This window comes from Lepus europaeus, chromosome 10, assembly GCF_033115175.1.
Source record: "Lepus europaeus isolate LE1 chromosome 10, mLepTim1.pri, whole genome shotgun sequence".
Classification (NCBI taxonomy): Eukaryota; Metazoa; Chordata; class Mammalia; order Lagomorpha; family Leporidae; genus Lepus; species Lepus europaeus.
The window spans coordinates 10872951-10886409 of record NC_084836.1 but is presented as its reverse complement, the minus strand read 5'-3'; the positions used below and the strand labels follow the sequence as shown (position 1 = coordinate 10886409).

Genomic DNA, 13459 nt, shown 5'->3' with positions numbered 1-13459 from the left:
GACCGTCTTTAGGTTTGGTATCTGCTAAAGAATTTGGGGCCAGTGCAGCAGGTTACGGTACCACCTGTGATGTTGGCATCCTGTGTGAGCACTGGCTGGAGTCCTGGCTGGGCTACTTTCTTTCCTTTTTTTTTTTTTTTAAGATTTTTTTATTTATTTGAAAGTCAGAGTTACACAGAGAGAGGAGAGGCAGAGAGAGAGAGAGAGAGAGAGAGGTCATCCATCCAATGGTTCACTCCCCAATTGGTCACAACAGCTGGAGCTGCACTGATCTAAAACCAGGAGCCAGGAGCTTCTTCCGGGTCTCCCATGCAGGTGCAGGGGCCCAAGGACTTGGGCCATCCTTCGCTGCTTTCCCAGGCCACAGCAGAGAGCTGGATCGGAAGTGGAGCAGTCGGGACTAAAACCAGCATCCATATGGGATGCCAGTGCTTCAGGCCAGGGCTTTAACCCACTGTGCTACAGTGCTGGCCCCTGGGCCACTTTCTATACAGCTCCCTGCTAGTGCACCTGGGAAAGCAGCCAAAGATGACTCAAGAGCTTGGGCCCCTGCACCCATGTGGGAGACCCAGGTGGAGTTCCAGGCTCCTGGCTTCTGTCTGGCCCAGACTTGGCCGTTGGTGGGGAGTGAACCAGCAGATAGAAGATCTCTCTCTCTCTCTCTCTCTCATTCCCTATCTCTGTAACTCTGCTTTTCAAATTAAAAAAAAAAATCTTCTTTAAAGAATTATATTATTTATTCAAAATACAGTAAAAATATGGAATGCTTTAGAATTTACATGTCATCCTTGCACAGGGGCCATGCTAATCTCCGTATTGTTCCAACTTTAGTATATATGCTGCCGAAGCAAGCACTAAACTTTTCTTTATAAAAGGCATGTGTTTTACAATTTACACTCAAGCAGGGGAGGGAGAAATATATGAGTATTTTAGTGCATTTTGAAATCCATGCAGTTTTCTCTACTACATATTTTCTATGAACTTTTTGAAGACAGAGAGAGAACAAATATGATAAAGTATTAGCAAGTGAGGGTGGCTCTGTGGCATAGCAGGTTAAGCCTCTGCCTGTGGTGCCAGCAGCCCATATGGGTGTTGGCTCGAGTCCTGGCTTCTCCACTTCCGATCCAGCTCCCTGCTAATGGCCTGAGAAAACAGCAGAAAATGGCCCAAATATTTGGGCCCCCGCCACCTTCATAGGAGACCTAGAAGAAGCTCCTGGCTCCTGGCTTTAGGCAGGTCCAGCCCCAGCTGTTGTAGTCATTTGGGAAGTGAACCAATAGATAGAAGATTCTCTCTCTCTTTCTGCCTTTCAAATAAATAAATCTTTTAAAACCAAACAAAATGAAAAAGCCATGATTAAGAGCAAGGTTTGTCAGATGTTAGTGACCTCTACCCTAGTGCAGAACTCTCTAGAAACTTCTAGATGGGGAAAAAAAAAGAATCTGGCTGAATTACGAAAGGGGAACTGGATACCTCTGTGAGCAAAGACAACGGCGAATGCTTCTGGTGCACTTCCTCTGTGCCAGGCCCTGGCCTGCACTTCCCACAGAGATTACACTGTTAGTCCTCACCACGTTCCCCTGAGGTGATGCTGGCTTTAACCCTCATTCTGTCGAACGAGGAAACAGAAGCTTAGGGGTTCAGGTGTGCACAGGTGACATCATTGACCCAGTACTTGATTGCACCCCTTCTTAGAGCTCGTTGTTGTAGCCAGTCTACAAGGAGTACCTTGAGCAGATTGAACCAGTGCTGGGGCTGCGGTCAGGCTCCGTACTCCCGAGACTGTCCCAGCTCTCTGTGCTTCCAAAGGCAGGACTGCTGGCTCGTCTCTAGGACCTTGGTCGCTGGACACGTGCTGATGGAGGTCAGATGATGCTTGAAAGACACCAGCCCTGGAGCGGGCACTGGGGTGCACTGGGTTAAGCCACCACTTGGGACACCCACATCCTGCCTCAGGATGCCAGTTCAAGTCCCAGCTGCTCCACGATTCCGATCCTGCAATGTGCCTGGGAGGCAGTGGTTGCTGGTCCAAGTACTTGGGCCCCTGCCACCCACATGGGAGGCACAGATGGAGTTCCTGGGTCCTGGCTTCACCCTAGACCAGCCCCAGTGGTTGTGGCCATTTGGTGAGTGAGGCAGTGGACAGGAGATATATGCCCCTTCCTTTAAATAAATAAATATGTTTTAATGGACATATGTTCTACCAGGACCTGTCCCATTCCTTTTTTTTTTTTTTTTTTTTTTTTTAATTTGAGAGGAAGAGATAGAGAACTACCATTTGCTGGTTCACTCCTCAAATGCCCACATAGGACGAAGCTAGGAGCTCACTCCGGGTCTCCCAGGTGGGTGGCAGGGACCCAAGCACTTGAGCCATCACCTGCGTGAGCAGGAGGCTGGGACCAGGAGAAGAGCTGGGGCTCGAGCCCCGGTTTAAAGACACCCCAAGCAGCGTTCTAACCACTGCACAAACTCCGGCCCGCTGCTTCTGCCGTTTGCTGGGAAACAGCTCTCCCAGGAGGGGGCTGCCTCTGCGGATCCCCCTAAGGAACCTCCCTTGCTAACCCATGGGAGGCTTTGTCTTGTCTGTGGCGAACACGTGTCTCCTCATCTGTCGGCTGGGTTTCAGCCTTACTCATGAGGTCCGCGCCCACCAGGAGGGTTCAGCTTTTTGCAGTCCAGCCTGTGTGTTTCTGTTCTGCTTGTTTGTTTTTATTTTTACCCTTTGGGCTGCCTTGCTGAGAAAGGCTGCAGATCACTCCTGGACCCCCCTGCTCGGTGTCTGTGTGGGGTACAGGTGCAGACAGGACACCACTGTGACCTTGCATACCTGGTGTGGCCTGGGCTGGAGACAGGGTCTCCCCTATTCCTCCGACCTCCCATCCAGCTTGGGGCACCCTGTGAGGTCTCGCGATGGCCACAGCTGGGATTCGCCTTTGTTTTTCACTGTTAGAGGCTTGGAGCCGGCAGTCTGGACCCCTCCCTACCACCCAAACCACTTCTGTTTCCCGGTGGCGCCCTTGGAATGCTGAGTCGTGATTTCCACATCCTGGCTGCTGTGGTGAGCAGCTGCATTTCTGCTGTGTCATGGTTGGGAGGGGGGACTCGAGACAAAGGGAAGGCGGATTCTGCTGAGTCACGCTCTGCTTCCCCGGCCTCTGGCAGCTTTCGCAGTCAGCAGGAGGAAACTGAAAGTCTGGAAAAGGGCAGCGGCTTCTTGTGGATCAGGAGGTCTCTGCACACTGCTTGCCAAGCCCTGTCCCAAACATCTCGACAGTGACACGTCCCACACGGAGCTGCCGGCTTCTCCCAAGGGCTCCCAGGTGCTGTCACCGCTGGCTCCCAGTTGTCTGGCCCAAGAGCTTGGAAGTTACTCTCGGGTCGTTTCCTCTCTTGCTGTTCTCACTCTATTCCTGTGGAAGTCTTGATGGCTCCTCCTTTGAAACGTGTGGACATGTCCAGAGCACGCACACGTTCCAAGGCGGGGACATCTTTGGGGGGTGGGGGCTGCTCCCAATCTGGGCCACTCTCCCTGCTTCGCAGATGGGTGCCCCGTCAGGGTCGGCTCCTGCCCCCGTGGTCTCGAGCTTGTACCTCCAGCACGAAGGCCGCCCAAGCATTGGTTCTGGAAGGAAGACTGGGAAGAGGGTGGTGGGTTGTCGGACGGAGCGCAGCTGTAAGGGTGGGTGCCAAACGTCACCAGCGATGCACATGGGGCGGCAGGAGGAGCAGGTGAAGGGAAGCGTGGCAGTCGGAAGGTCACCTGCGTTCTCTGGCCGGCGGCCCCGTCCTGCCCCTTGTAGCACCTTCCAGCCTCTGTCCTCTGCTCCTCCATCGTAGCCCCCCAGCCTGCCCACCACAAGGACCTTGGTGGTGACATAAGAGCAGTGGGGATAACCCTGCATCTTTAACCTGATTACACCTGCAAAATCCTCTCATCAGATGCTGCTCGGAGGTTCCGGGGAGGAGGGTGTGGACACCTCCGAGGCGCCGCTACTCAGGCGACCACAGGAGGAGAAAGAACAGCCTCTGGATCCCGCAGCTGCTCGAGAAAGGGGAAGGGGCATCCCGGACGCTGAGTCAGCACGGGGGGAAGCGCCACAGACTCAGCTCTGGCACAGGAATCCCGGCCTGGCCCCTTCCACCCAGGGCTCTCGCTGTGTGTCGTCTGTGCCAGCTACAGCCGGGGCTCCCAGGAAGCGAGCCTGGATGGGCAGTCAGGAACCCTGGGTGACCTTGGGCTCTGTCTGCAACAGGGGCACAGCCTGGACCAGTCCCTCCGTCCCGTGGGGCTCCAGCCCTTGCCTCATGGTGTTAGAAGAGGTCAAATCACACGGGCTTTCCCTTTTGGGCTCCCTGAATCCACAGATGCCGGATCTGCAGAAGTCCCACGTTCTTTCCTAAACTCTTGGAGCCTTTAGGGGGGGGGGGGGCAGCGGTGAGGGGTTCGGCTTCCAAGGCTCTGCCATCCCTGGCCGTGTGGCATGGGAAAAGGACTTCACCTCTCTGGCTCACCGCTTATGTGGACAAAATGGAGACACAAATGATGACAGCCCACACGTCGCAGGGCTGTTGTCTGGGTTACAGGAGTTGTGCACACATCGGCTCTGCACATAGTAAGTGCTCAGTGAACACTGGCTAGCACGCGTTTGTAATGGCAGCTTGGTCCCAACCCTTCCTGGCAGCCTAACAATTTTTTCCAGTTCAAACTCACGGTAACCTCTCTGCCTCAGTATCCCCGTTTCTCTTTCTTTTTTAAGATTTGAAAGCAGAGTTAGAGAGAGAATGGGAGAGACAGATGGCCACAACATCCGGGGCTGGGCCAAGCCAAAGCCAGGAGGCTGGAACTCCACCCGGATCCCCCATGCAGGTGCAGGGGCCCATGTCCTTGGGCCATCTCCCACTGCTTTCCCAGGCGCAGCGGCAGGGAGCTGATTCGGAAGCGCAGCAGCTGAGACTCAAACTGGTGCCCACAGGGGATGCCGGCCTCGCAGGTGGCGGCTTTACCCGCTACGCCACCATGCCGGCCCCAGCATCCTCATTGTAACAACACCAATCTTACGGAGATACTGTGAGGGTTAAACACATGCATGCATGCCCGTGTTTAGAACGGCGTCTGGCACCCAGTAAGTGCTCAGTGAACAGGAGCGGTCATTCTAGTTGTCACTGTTCAGAGACACAGAGGTGGTTGTAGAGACTCCTGGGTGTGCACGGACTCCTGGCCACTGTCGGGGCAGCCAGGCTTAGGCTGCCGTACGTCTGTGGCCCCTTTCCTTTAGAGATGGGGGCTTGCTGCTTCCAATTCCAGACAATGAACTTGTCAGGAGAGAGGGGGACATCTTTAAAAAAAACACACACACACAAATCAGTCAAGGCCGGTGTTGTGGTGCAGTGGGTTAAACCATCCATGTGCGAATGCCTAGTGCATCCTGGCTGCCCTGTTTCCCATCCAGCTTCCTGCTATTGTACATCCTGGGGGGCTGCAGGTGAGGGATCAGGGTCTTGGGTCCCTGCCAGACCTGGATGGAGTTCCAGGCTCTTGGTGTTAGCCCAGCCCAGCCTTGGCTGTTATAGGCATTTGAGGAGCGAACCACTCTGCTTTCAAATAAACATTTTTAAAAATTCAGTGAGAACTGTGGCATGTGTGACTCTGTATAATCACCCTGGGCCTCCATTTCCCTCTCTGTAAAATGGGCACAATCGCTCCCACAGGACAGGGGAGTGGGAGGAAGCAGCACAGCCAGGGACTTCGCAGGTGCTCAAGCAACAGGTCCTAGGTGCACCTTCCGGGGGGAGGGCCCTGGGGGCCAAGGCATCGCAGGGTCTGAGGTCTGGCTGCCCCCACGTTGCCTTTGGGCTTCTGGCTCCGTGGAAAACGTCGAGATCCCTGCGATGCGCCAAGTCCCACCACCGAGCCCCGAGCTGCCCCGAACTGCCCCGAGCTCCCCAACTTTTTTTCCTGTATTTTTTTTTTTTTCCTGTTGTTGTTCTTGGATTTTTGGTAGTCGTCCCGTGGCCGCGCTGTTTCCCGGGGGTCATATGACCGCTCCCCGGCGGGCCCCCGCGGTGTCGCAACCGCGGGCCAGAAAGGGGGCATCAGCTGTGCGCCCGCGCCACGTGACCCGCCGCCCGGTCTATAAAGCCGCGGCGCGGCCCGGCTCGGCGCAGCAGTCGGCAGCCGGCTCCGAGCGGCGCAGCGCGGCGCGGCGCAACCAGCCGGAACGAGCGAGCGAGAGAGCCGGAGCGAGCGAGCGAGAGAGCCGGAGCGAGCGAGCGAGAGAGCCGGAGCGAGCGAGACAGCCAGCCGGAGCGAGCGAGACAGCCGGAGCGAGCGAGCGAGACAGCCGGAGCGAGCGAGCCGGCCAGCGCAGCGATGGAGCGCACGCACCCCGACAGGCAAGCCCTTTGGGGGAGTCCTCGCCGGGGCCGGGGCGCGCTTCCCGCCCCGCCCAGCTCCCGCCGCGGCCCCTCGGTGGGGAGCGGCAGGGCGGCCTCAGCGCCCGGGCGGGACGGCCGAGAGCCTGGGTTCCCAACCTGGCTGCGCCCGCGGGGTGGCTGGAGGGAGAAGAGGTGACTCGCGCGCCTGGCCGGCACCCCGGAGCGCGGGGTGGGGAGGGTGAGTGGGACCGGATGGGAGGGGCCCTAAGGTGTCCAACCTCTGAGGGTGCCAACTTTTTTTGATTTTTGATATTTTGGTATCCAACTTTGGAGGTGCTGTGCTGTATCTAGGCTCAGGGCGGGGGGGGCGTCTAAGCTAGAAGTCTCCTGAGCTGTGGAGGTCCCGGTACCCGGTTAGGACCGGCCAGCAGGTGTCAGGGCTGGGATTTGAACCTTGGCTTGTCCACCTCCAGGCTGGCCCACCCCCTTCCCCCTGAGACTTGTGGGCGCATCTGTAGGGGTAGGAAGTGCTGTTCCTGGAACGGGAGAGACGGAGGGGGAAATGAAAATTTAAGGGGGTGGGGGAGACGGACAGGGACGTGTGGCAAGAACTATACCAGGGAAGGGACTTCTTCTTTGAGGAAAGCAGAACACCCTCGGTGTTTTGGGGGGCAAGCACTTTGGGGATGAGTTTCCTGTTGCAGGGATCCGTGAGGTTAGCGCGATGGGGGAGCCCAGTGCCGGATGGGAAACCAGTGCGAGCCATTCCCCACTGGGGTTCCCACCGCCCACGCCGCCCGCCCTGGACCTGGGTCCCTGCCCTGGGCACTGTGGAAGTCCCAGGTGGCTGCAGGCCTGCCCACGGGTGGCTGGCACCTGGAGAAGCCCCGCCCACATCCTCTGGCTCACTCCCTCCCCTGCCTCTGCAGCATGCCCCAGGATTTGTCAGAGGCCCTGAAGGAGGCCACCAAGGAGGTGCACACCCGGGCGGAGAACGCCGAGTTCATGAAGGACTTTCAGAAGGGCCAGGTGACCGCCGAGGGTTTTAAGGTATGTGGCCGGGGGTGGTGGGTGTGGGCGTGCCGTGTGTGTGTGTGTGTGTGTGTGTGTGCGCGCGTGCTGGGCTGGGATGCTGAGGTGACTAACCACGGGGCGCACGGCCTGCTGGGTGGTGTTGTGGAGGGGCCGGGCCGCAGTGCATCAGCGCATACGGCCCTGATCTGCGCTGGGCATTTTGTACACTTGGTCTCCAGCGTCTGCCTCCAGGCTGAGCGGATGAGGGCGGAAGGCTCAGAGCGGACAGGTGGCCTGACCGCGGCCCCGCAGCCAGTAACTGAGCGGGAGAGGCCAAGACGGGTCTGGCACCAGAGCGCGTGCCCCAAGCCCGATTCGGATTCGGATTTGCCTCTGAAGGCAGGAAATAGTATAGGCTCGGGCCATCTGAGGGCCAATCTCCTGACAGAGGCCTGGGGGCACCTCATCGCCTCCCTGGACCCCGCTCCTGTGTGCTGGGGTTTCAACAGCAGGGTGGCCTTTAGCACCGCCCGCCCGCCGCGAGGCCCGCTGTGCGCTCTTTCCTGCTACTGTTGTGAAATTCCTGCAAATAGAGGAATGTTGGGCGTTCACAGCGGCGGCAGGAAAGGCTTGAGCAGAGGGTGGGGGTGCGGCACTGTGTCCCCACTCCTGCACCTGTCCCTGTCACAGTCTGGCCCCTCCTCCACCTGGGCTTCCAACCTGAGAGGTGCTGCAGCGAGGGGAGGTGCGTTTGTTCACTTTTGAATTTATAAAAAAGATGTTTTATGTGTGTGTGTGTGTGTGTGTGAGAGAGAGAGAGAGAGAGAGAATCTTCCATCTGCTGGTTCAGTCCCCAGATGGCTGGGCAGGTGGGAGCCAGGAGCTCCACCGGGGTGGCAGGAACTCAGATACAAGGGCCCTTACTTGCTGCCTCCTAGGCACGTTAACAGGAAGCTGGAGTAGCTGGGCCCTGAACCAGGAACTCCTATGTGGGATGTGTGTTTGCCAAGCAGCGGCTTAGCCTGCTGTGCCACGGAACCACAGCGGGGCCCTTGGGGCATTCCTCGTCTTCCTTCCCCTCCCTCAAAAAGATGCCGTTGCCCTAGTTACTGTAATGTGGCTGGGGGGGTGGGGGGTGGGGTGGGGAGGTGACTACTGGAATGTCGCTCTCCTGCCACCATGGACGTCGGATCTTGCCTCCGGGTCAGAGTCCAAAGTGGGCTAGAGAGAGCCCAGTGTTCACTCACAGCGGAGGTGGCTCAGCGCAGGGAGACCTCCCACCGTAGGCGAGGAGCTAAGACCAGAGAGGGCCAGCGGCTCACTCACAGTCACACAGCTGAGGGCCGGGGATGCCGAGCTGAGGGCCAGGTCTGTCTGACCGGAAAGCTGCCTGTCCAGCTCAGAAAGAACTCAGAAACCTTGACCGGAACACGTTAACTTCGTCCTCCTTCAACTTCCAGCTAGAGAATTAATGAGTAATGGGAGTGAGTTCCCTGAGCCCTGGGCCGGGGGGCCGTCACCCCAGGCCGGCCTGCAGAGGTGGTGGGGTCCACGCAGAGGTCAGAGACCAGAGGCGCCTGGCCCGGCTTCTGTAAGCGCCTCTCTCAGGCGGGCCTCTGCCCCAGGCCGGGCTGACTCAGTGGGTTTCCTAATTCCCTAGAAGCTGTGCCGCCTCCGTTTCTCAGGTCCTCACCCCCGCCCCGCCCCGCCCCGTTTCCTTTTCTGCAGCTTGGTGATGGCGACCGCTCTGTTGGGTTTTTATAAGGTTTAGGCTGGGCTGCATGTTCACCCATGGGGTGGCAAGGTTTCTGGCTGTGCACGATGGGTGTGTGTGTGTGTGTGTGTGTGTGTGGAGACGCATGTGATGGCTGCTCTGTGGAGGGGACTGGAGGGGCCGCCAGGAGCATGTCCTGCCCGGCCGGCAGCCTGACCTGCTCGCTCCGGTTGTAGCTGGTGATGGCCTCCCTGTACCACATCTACGTGGCCCTGGAGGAGGAGATCGAGCGCAACAAGGAGAACCCGGTCTACGCCCCACTGTACTTCCCAGAGGAGCTGCACCGCAAGGCTGCCCTGGAGCTGGACATGGCCTTCTGGTACGGGCCCCGCTGGCAGGAGGCCATCCCCTACACGCCGGCCACGCGGAGCTACGTGCGGCGGCTCCAGCAGGTGGGGCGCGCAGAGCCCGAGCTGCTGGTGGCCCACGCCTACACCCGCTACCTGGGCGACCTGTCTGGCGGCCAGGTCCTCAAGAAGATCGCCCAGAAGGCCCTGGACCTGCCCAGCTCCGGCGAGGGCGTGGCCTTCTTCACCTTCCCCCACATCGCCAGCGCCACCAAGTTCAAGCAGCTCTACCGCTCCCGCATGAACTCCCTGGAGATGACCCCCAGCGTCAGGCAGAGGGTGGTAGAAGAGGCCAAGGCCGCCTTCCTGTTCAATATTCAGGTGAGGCCCTGGCAGCCCAGCGGGGAGGGCCCTCGGGGTCGTGGCTGAGTGCAGGGGGTATGGGAGCCAGGATTCCAGTTTTGCCCCTTACTAGTTGGGTGATGGTGGGCAACTCCTGAGCGTCCCTGTGCCTCAGTTTTGCTACCTGTAGATTGGGACAGTAATAGTCCCTTCGTCCTAATAGCAAAGGTGAAGTGAGTTTATTATACCAGTCAGGTCCCTACAGCAGTTCCTGGCATGGGGTGGGCCCTCCAGGGCTAGCTCCTGTGGTGAGGGGGCACCAGAATCCCAGTGGCGACACCCTGTGACCGCATGTAAGGTGTGTGTGCCTGTGTGGAGCCGGCCGGAACTGCAAGGGGTGCAGGTGCCAGGGACATGGCCTCAGCCAGTCAGCAGGACAGGGTCATCTTTCCACAGGTGCCTCCGGTCCAGTGGGGAGGAGCTTCTGTGTTTACGCTTTCTAAATGTATTATTTATTTTCATTTTATCTGAAAGGCAGAGAGAGAGTGAGTGAGAGAGAGCGAGAGAGCTTCCATCCACTAGCTCATTCCCCAGATGCCCACGATAATTAAGACTGGGCCAGATGGAAGCCAGGAGCCAGGGACGTGGGCTTCTGGCTCACACCCTGCTGGTTCCGTCTTCCCAGACTTCGGGGCAGAGGACAGGGTCCCTCAGCCGTCAGGGAGCAGAGTCCCTCCTCCCAGCCTCCTCCAGACCCGTGCCCTGCAGAGGTGTGGGCTCAGAGGAGCAGTGCGCTATGTCATCGTGTGGGGCGCTCGCATCCCCTGAGGCTGCACCCTGCCGGGAATGGAGTTAGGCCCTGGGTAGATAGGTGTTAGTTACTATGAGGGGGGCATGGAGGTGGACAGAACATTTGGGAGGAGCAGGCGGGGCCCCCCTGTACCTGGAACATCTCTTAAGCTGTTTGAAAGGTACGGGAATGTTCGCCTTGTGATCTCCAAAGTATTTTCCAACAAAACCTAACAATCCTGCCTCCCACCGGGGCCTAGCAGCATCTCACCGAGCCGGCTTGTTGCCTCTTGTCTTTCAGCTCTTTGAGGAGTTGCAGGAGCTGCTGGTCCAGGATGCCAAGGGCCAGAGCCCCTCGCAGGCACCAGGGCTACGCCAGCGGGCCGGCAGCAGGACCCAAGACTCCACCCCCGTGGAGCCCCCCAGAAGGAAGTCCCAGCTCAGCAGCCTCTCCCAGCCTCCGCTCCTTCGATGGGTCCTGACACTCAGCTTCCTGGTGGCAACGGTCGCCGTGGGGCTTTATGCCATGTGAATGCCAACGTGCCGGCCCCCGGGGTCAGGAACTGGACAATCTCTCTTGGCCAGCTTCCCTCTCTTGGGCACGGGAGGCTTCCAGAGCCCCCAGCCCTCCCCCGCCATGTCCCACTTCTCTGGAAGGGAGGAAGGAGTTGTGGCGTCTTCCCCTACCCGAAGAACATCCAGCCAGTGGGGTGAGGCCCGCCCTGCCCGCCGTAGCCCCTGTCCCTGCAGCAGAGCCCAGAAGATGCAGGAGCCACGGCGGCTGTCCTCAGCGTCCCAGCGCCTGGAGTTTGTGGCTTCCTCGTTGACGCCACCGTGTCCGTGTGCCCCGTGGGTCATGGCCACTTTTATATCAATGTGAAGATGTTATGTCTCGTGTTCGGTCTTATTTTTATCAGAGCCTCTTTTTGTTCCTGACTCACCCCGAGTGGTGATATTTTGTTGTGTTCTGTTTTTTTGTTTTGTTTTTTTAAAAAATATCAGGGCGGTGTTTAACTGCACCATGGCCTTGGTCTCTAACTTCTGTGTGAAATAATAAACGACATTGTATGATAGTAACCTGAGTGTTTTTCAGGGGCTCTGTTGGCCCTTTGGGGACTGGCCTTTTCCTTCCTTGTTTTGTGATTGCCTGGGGGGTTGTGGGGCTGGCGAGGGCTGGCTCAGGATGTGGGCTCCACTTGAGGGCGGGAGGTGAGCTGTAGGCGCTGGGTGGGCTGCAAGTGGCCTTGAACCCTGCTGGGTGCAAGCCTCACCTTTGCTGAGGGTGGCGCTGCCTGTTGGGTTGCAGCGAGCAGCTTTTGGGGTGAAATGCGTGGATTCTGGACAAGAACTCTCAGGGCCTGCAGTGAGACCCCGGGTTCAGATCCCCGCTGCTCCACTTTGAGGTGGATCAGTCAACCTCTACCCGGCTCGGTTTATCACCTGTGACATGGATAGCCACAGCCACCGCGCCTCGAGGGGAGTCCCCTGGGAGACCCACATGGTGTGGTGTGGCGGTCACCTCACCTCTGTCATCTCTGTGTCACCGCTCACGGCTCACCTGGGAGGGATCGCTGCTCCCCGGGGGGCCGGAAGGATTTCAGCCAGGTCCGTGCAGCTGCAGACCCAAGCCCTTTCCACTGCCTCACGTACACTGAAACGCTCCCTTCCCTGAGGGCGTCCTGGGCAGAGCCGGGAGCCAGGCATGTCCTTAGCAGTTCCTGAGGACTGGGGACCTTTGTCGCCAAGTCTGGGATCTTGGACGAGTCATTTCAAGCATGTTTATTCAATGGTAATACCTCCCCCAGCTGGTGGGAGGATCTGGCAGTGTCTACCCAGGCTGTGTGAGGTGATGATGGACTCACACGAAGAAGCTTCACCCTGGCACCCAGGGCTCCACGCTGGGGGGTCCTGATCCTGCAGACCTGGGCCGGGTGCTTGTGGGATTGCAGTTTGTGAAGAGTGCCCTGGGCGAGGCCAGTGTGCGAGCAGGTCCCAGAGCCACTCAGCCATAGCTCTGCTGCCCCGGGCCCAGTTTCCTCTGCCGTGAATGAGCCATAGGTACTCATGGTGGAGGCAAAGAAGGGGAGGGGGAGGAGGGGAGAAACCGTCCTGAATCACTCCACAGCAGCTGAGTAACGCGTTCTCTCAGTTGTCAAAGACAAAGCCGGATGCAGAAGTCGTTAAGTAGAGACTTTTAATGTTTATTTGAAAGGCAGATTGGCGGAGGGAGAGACAGAGATCTTCCAACTGCTCATTCACTCTGCCACCTGTTCGTTCACTCCCCCAGTGGCCTCAGTGGCCGAGGCTGGGCCAGGATGAAGCCAGGAGCCAGAACTCCGACAGAAGCTCCCATGTGGGTGGCCCAAGCACCTGGGCCATCCTCCACTGCCCTCCCGGGCCACAGCAGAGTTGGACTGGAAGAGGGGCAACCGGGACTAGAACCCGGCGCCCATATGGGATGCCGGTGTCACAGGCAGAGGATTAGCCAAGTGAGCCACGGTGCCAGCCCCAGTAAGGGTGGATTTGAACCAATGATAACTACCCAACAGGAAGAGCCCAGCGAGAACTGAACTCAACTTCAGTTTGTACAAAGGAAAACGAGCCCCTCCCAGGGAAAGTAACAGGCAGCCGTCTAGTCCGGCCGCGGGACCCTGGTTGGAATGCCTACGTCCCACGTGAGAGTGCCTGGGTTCAAGGCCCGTCTCTGGTTCCTGACGCCAGCTTCCTGGGTTCAAGGCCCGTCTCTGGTTCCTGACGCCAGCTTCCTGCTATCGCACACCCCAGGAGCCAGCGACGATGGCTCAGATGGGGCCAGTGTGAGCATTCGAGAGCAGACCCAGACAGGGGCTCTTCCTGTTGGCAAATAAGGACATAAACA

The 13459-nt window shown here is 58.3% G+C and overlaps 1 protein-coding gene and 1 non-coding gene across 2 annotated transcripts; one reads left to right on the top strand and one right to left on the bottom strand.

The window, feature by feature from the left end:
• Window positions 1-752: 752 nt before the first annotated feature.
• On the bottom strand, window positions 753-855 carry LOC133769228 (U6 spliceosomal RNA). Its single transcript, XR_009867129.1, has one exon. It is a non-coding gene; the product is annotated as a U6 spliceosomal RNA (small nuclear RNA).
• A 5320-nt stretch (window positions 856-6175) lies between these two features.
• HMOX1 (heme oxygenase 1) lies at window positions 6176-11649 on the top strand. Its single transcript, XM_062202932.1, has 4 exons — window positions 6176-6393; window positions 7305-7425; window positions 9340-9831; window positions 10883-11649. Exons 1-4 carry the CDS (start codon window positions 6371-6373, stop codon window positions 11111-11113), a joined length of 867 nt encoding a protein of 288 aa, XP_062058916.1. The 5' UTR covers window positions 6176-6370; the 3' UTR covers window positions 11114-11649.
• The last annotated feature ends 1810 nt before the right edge of the window (window positions 11650-13459 follow it).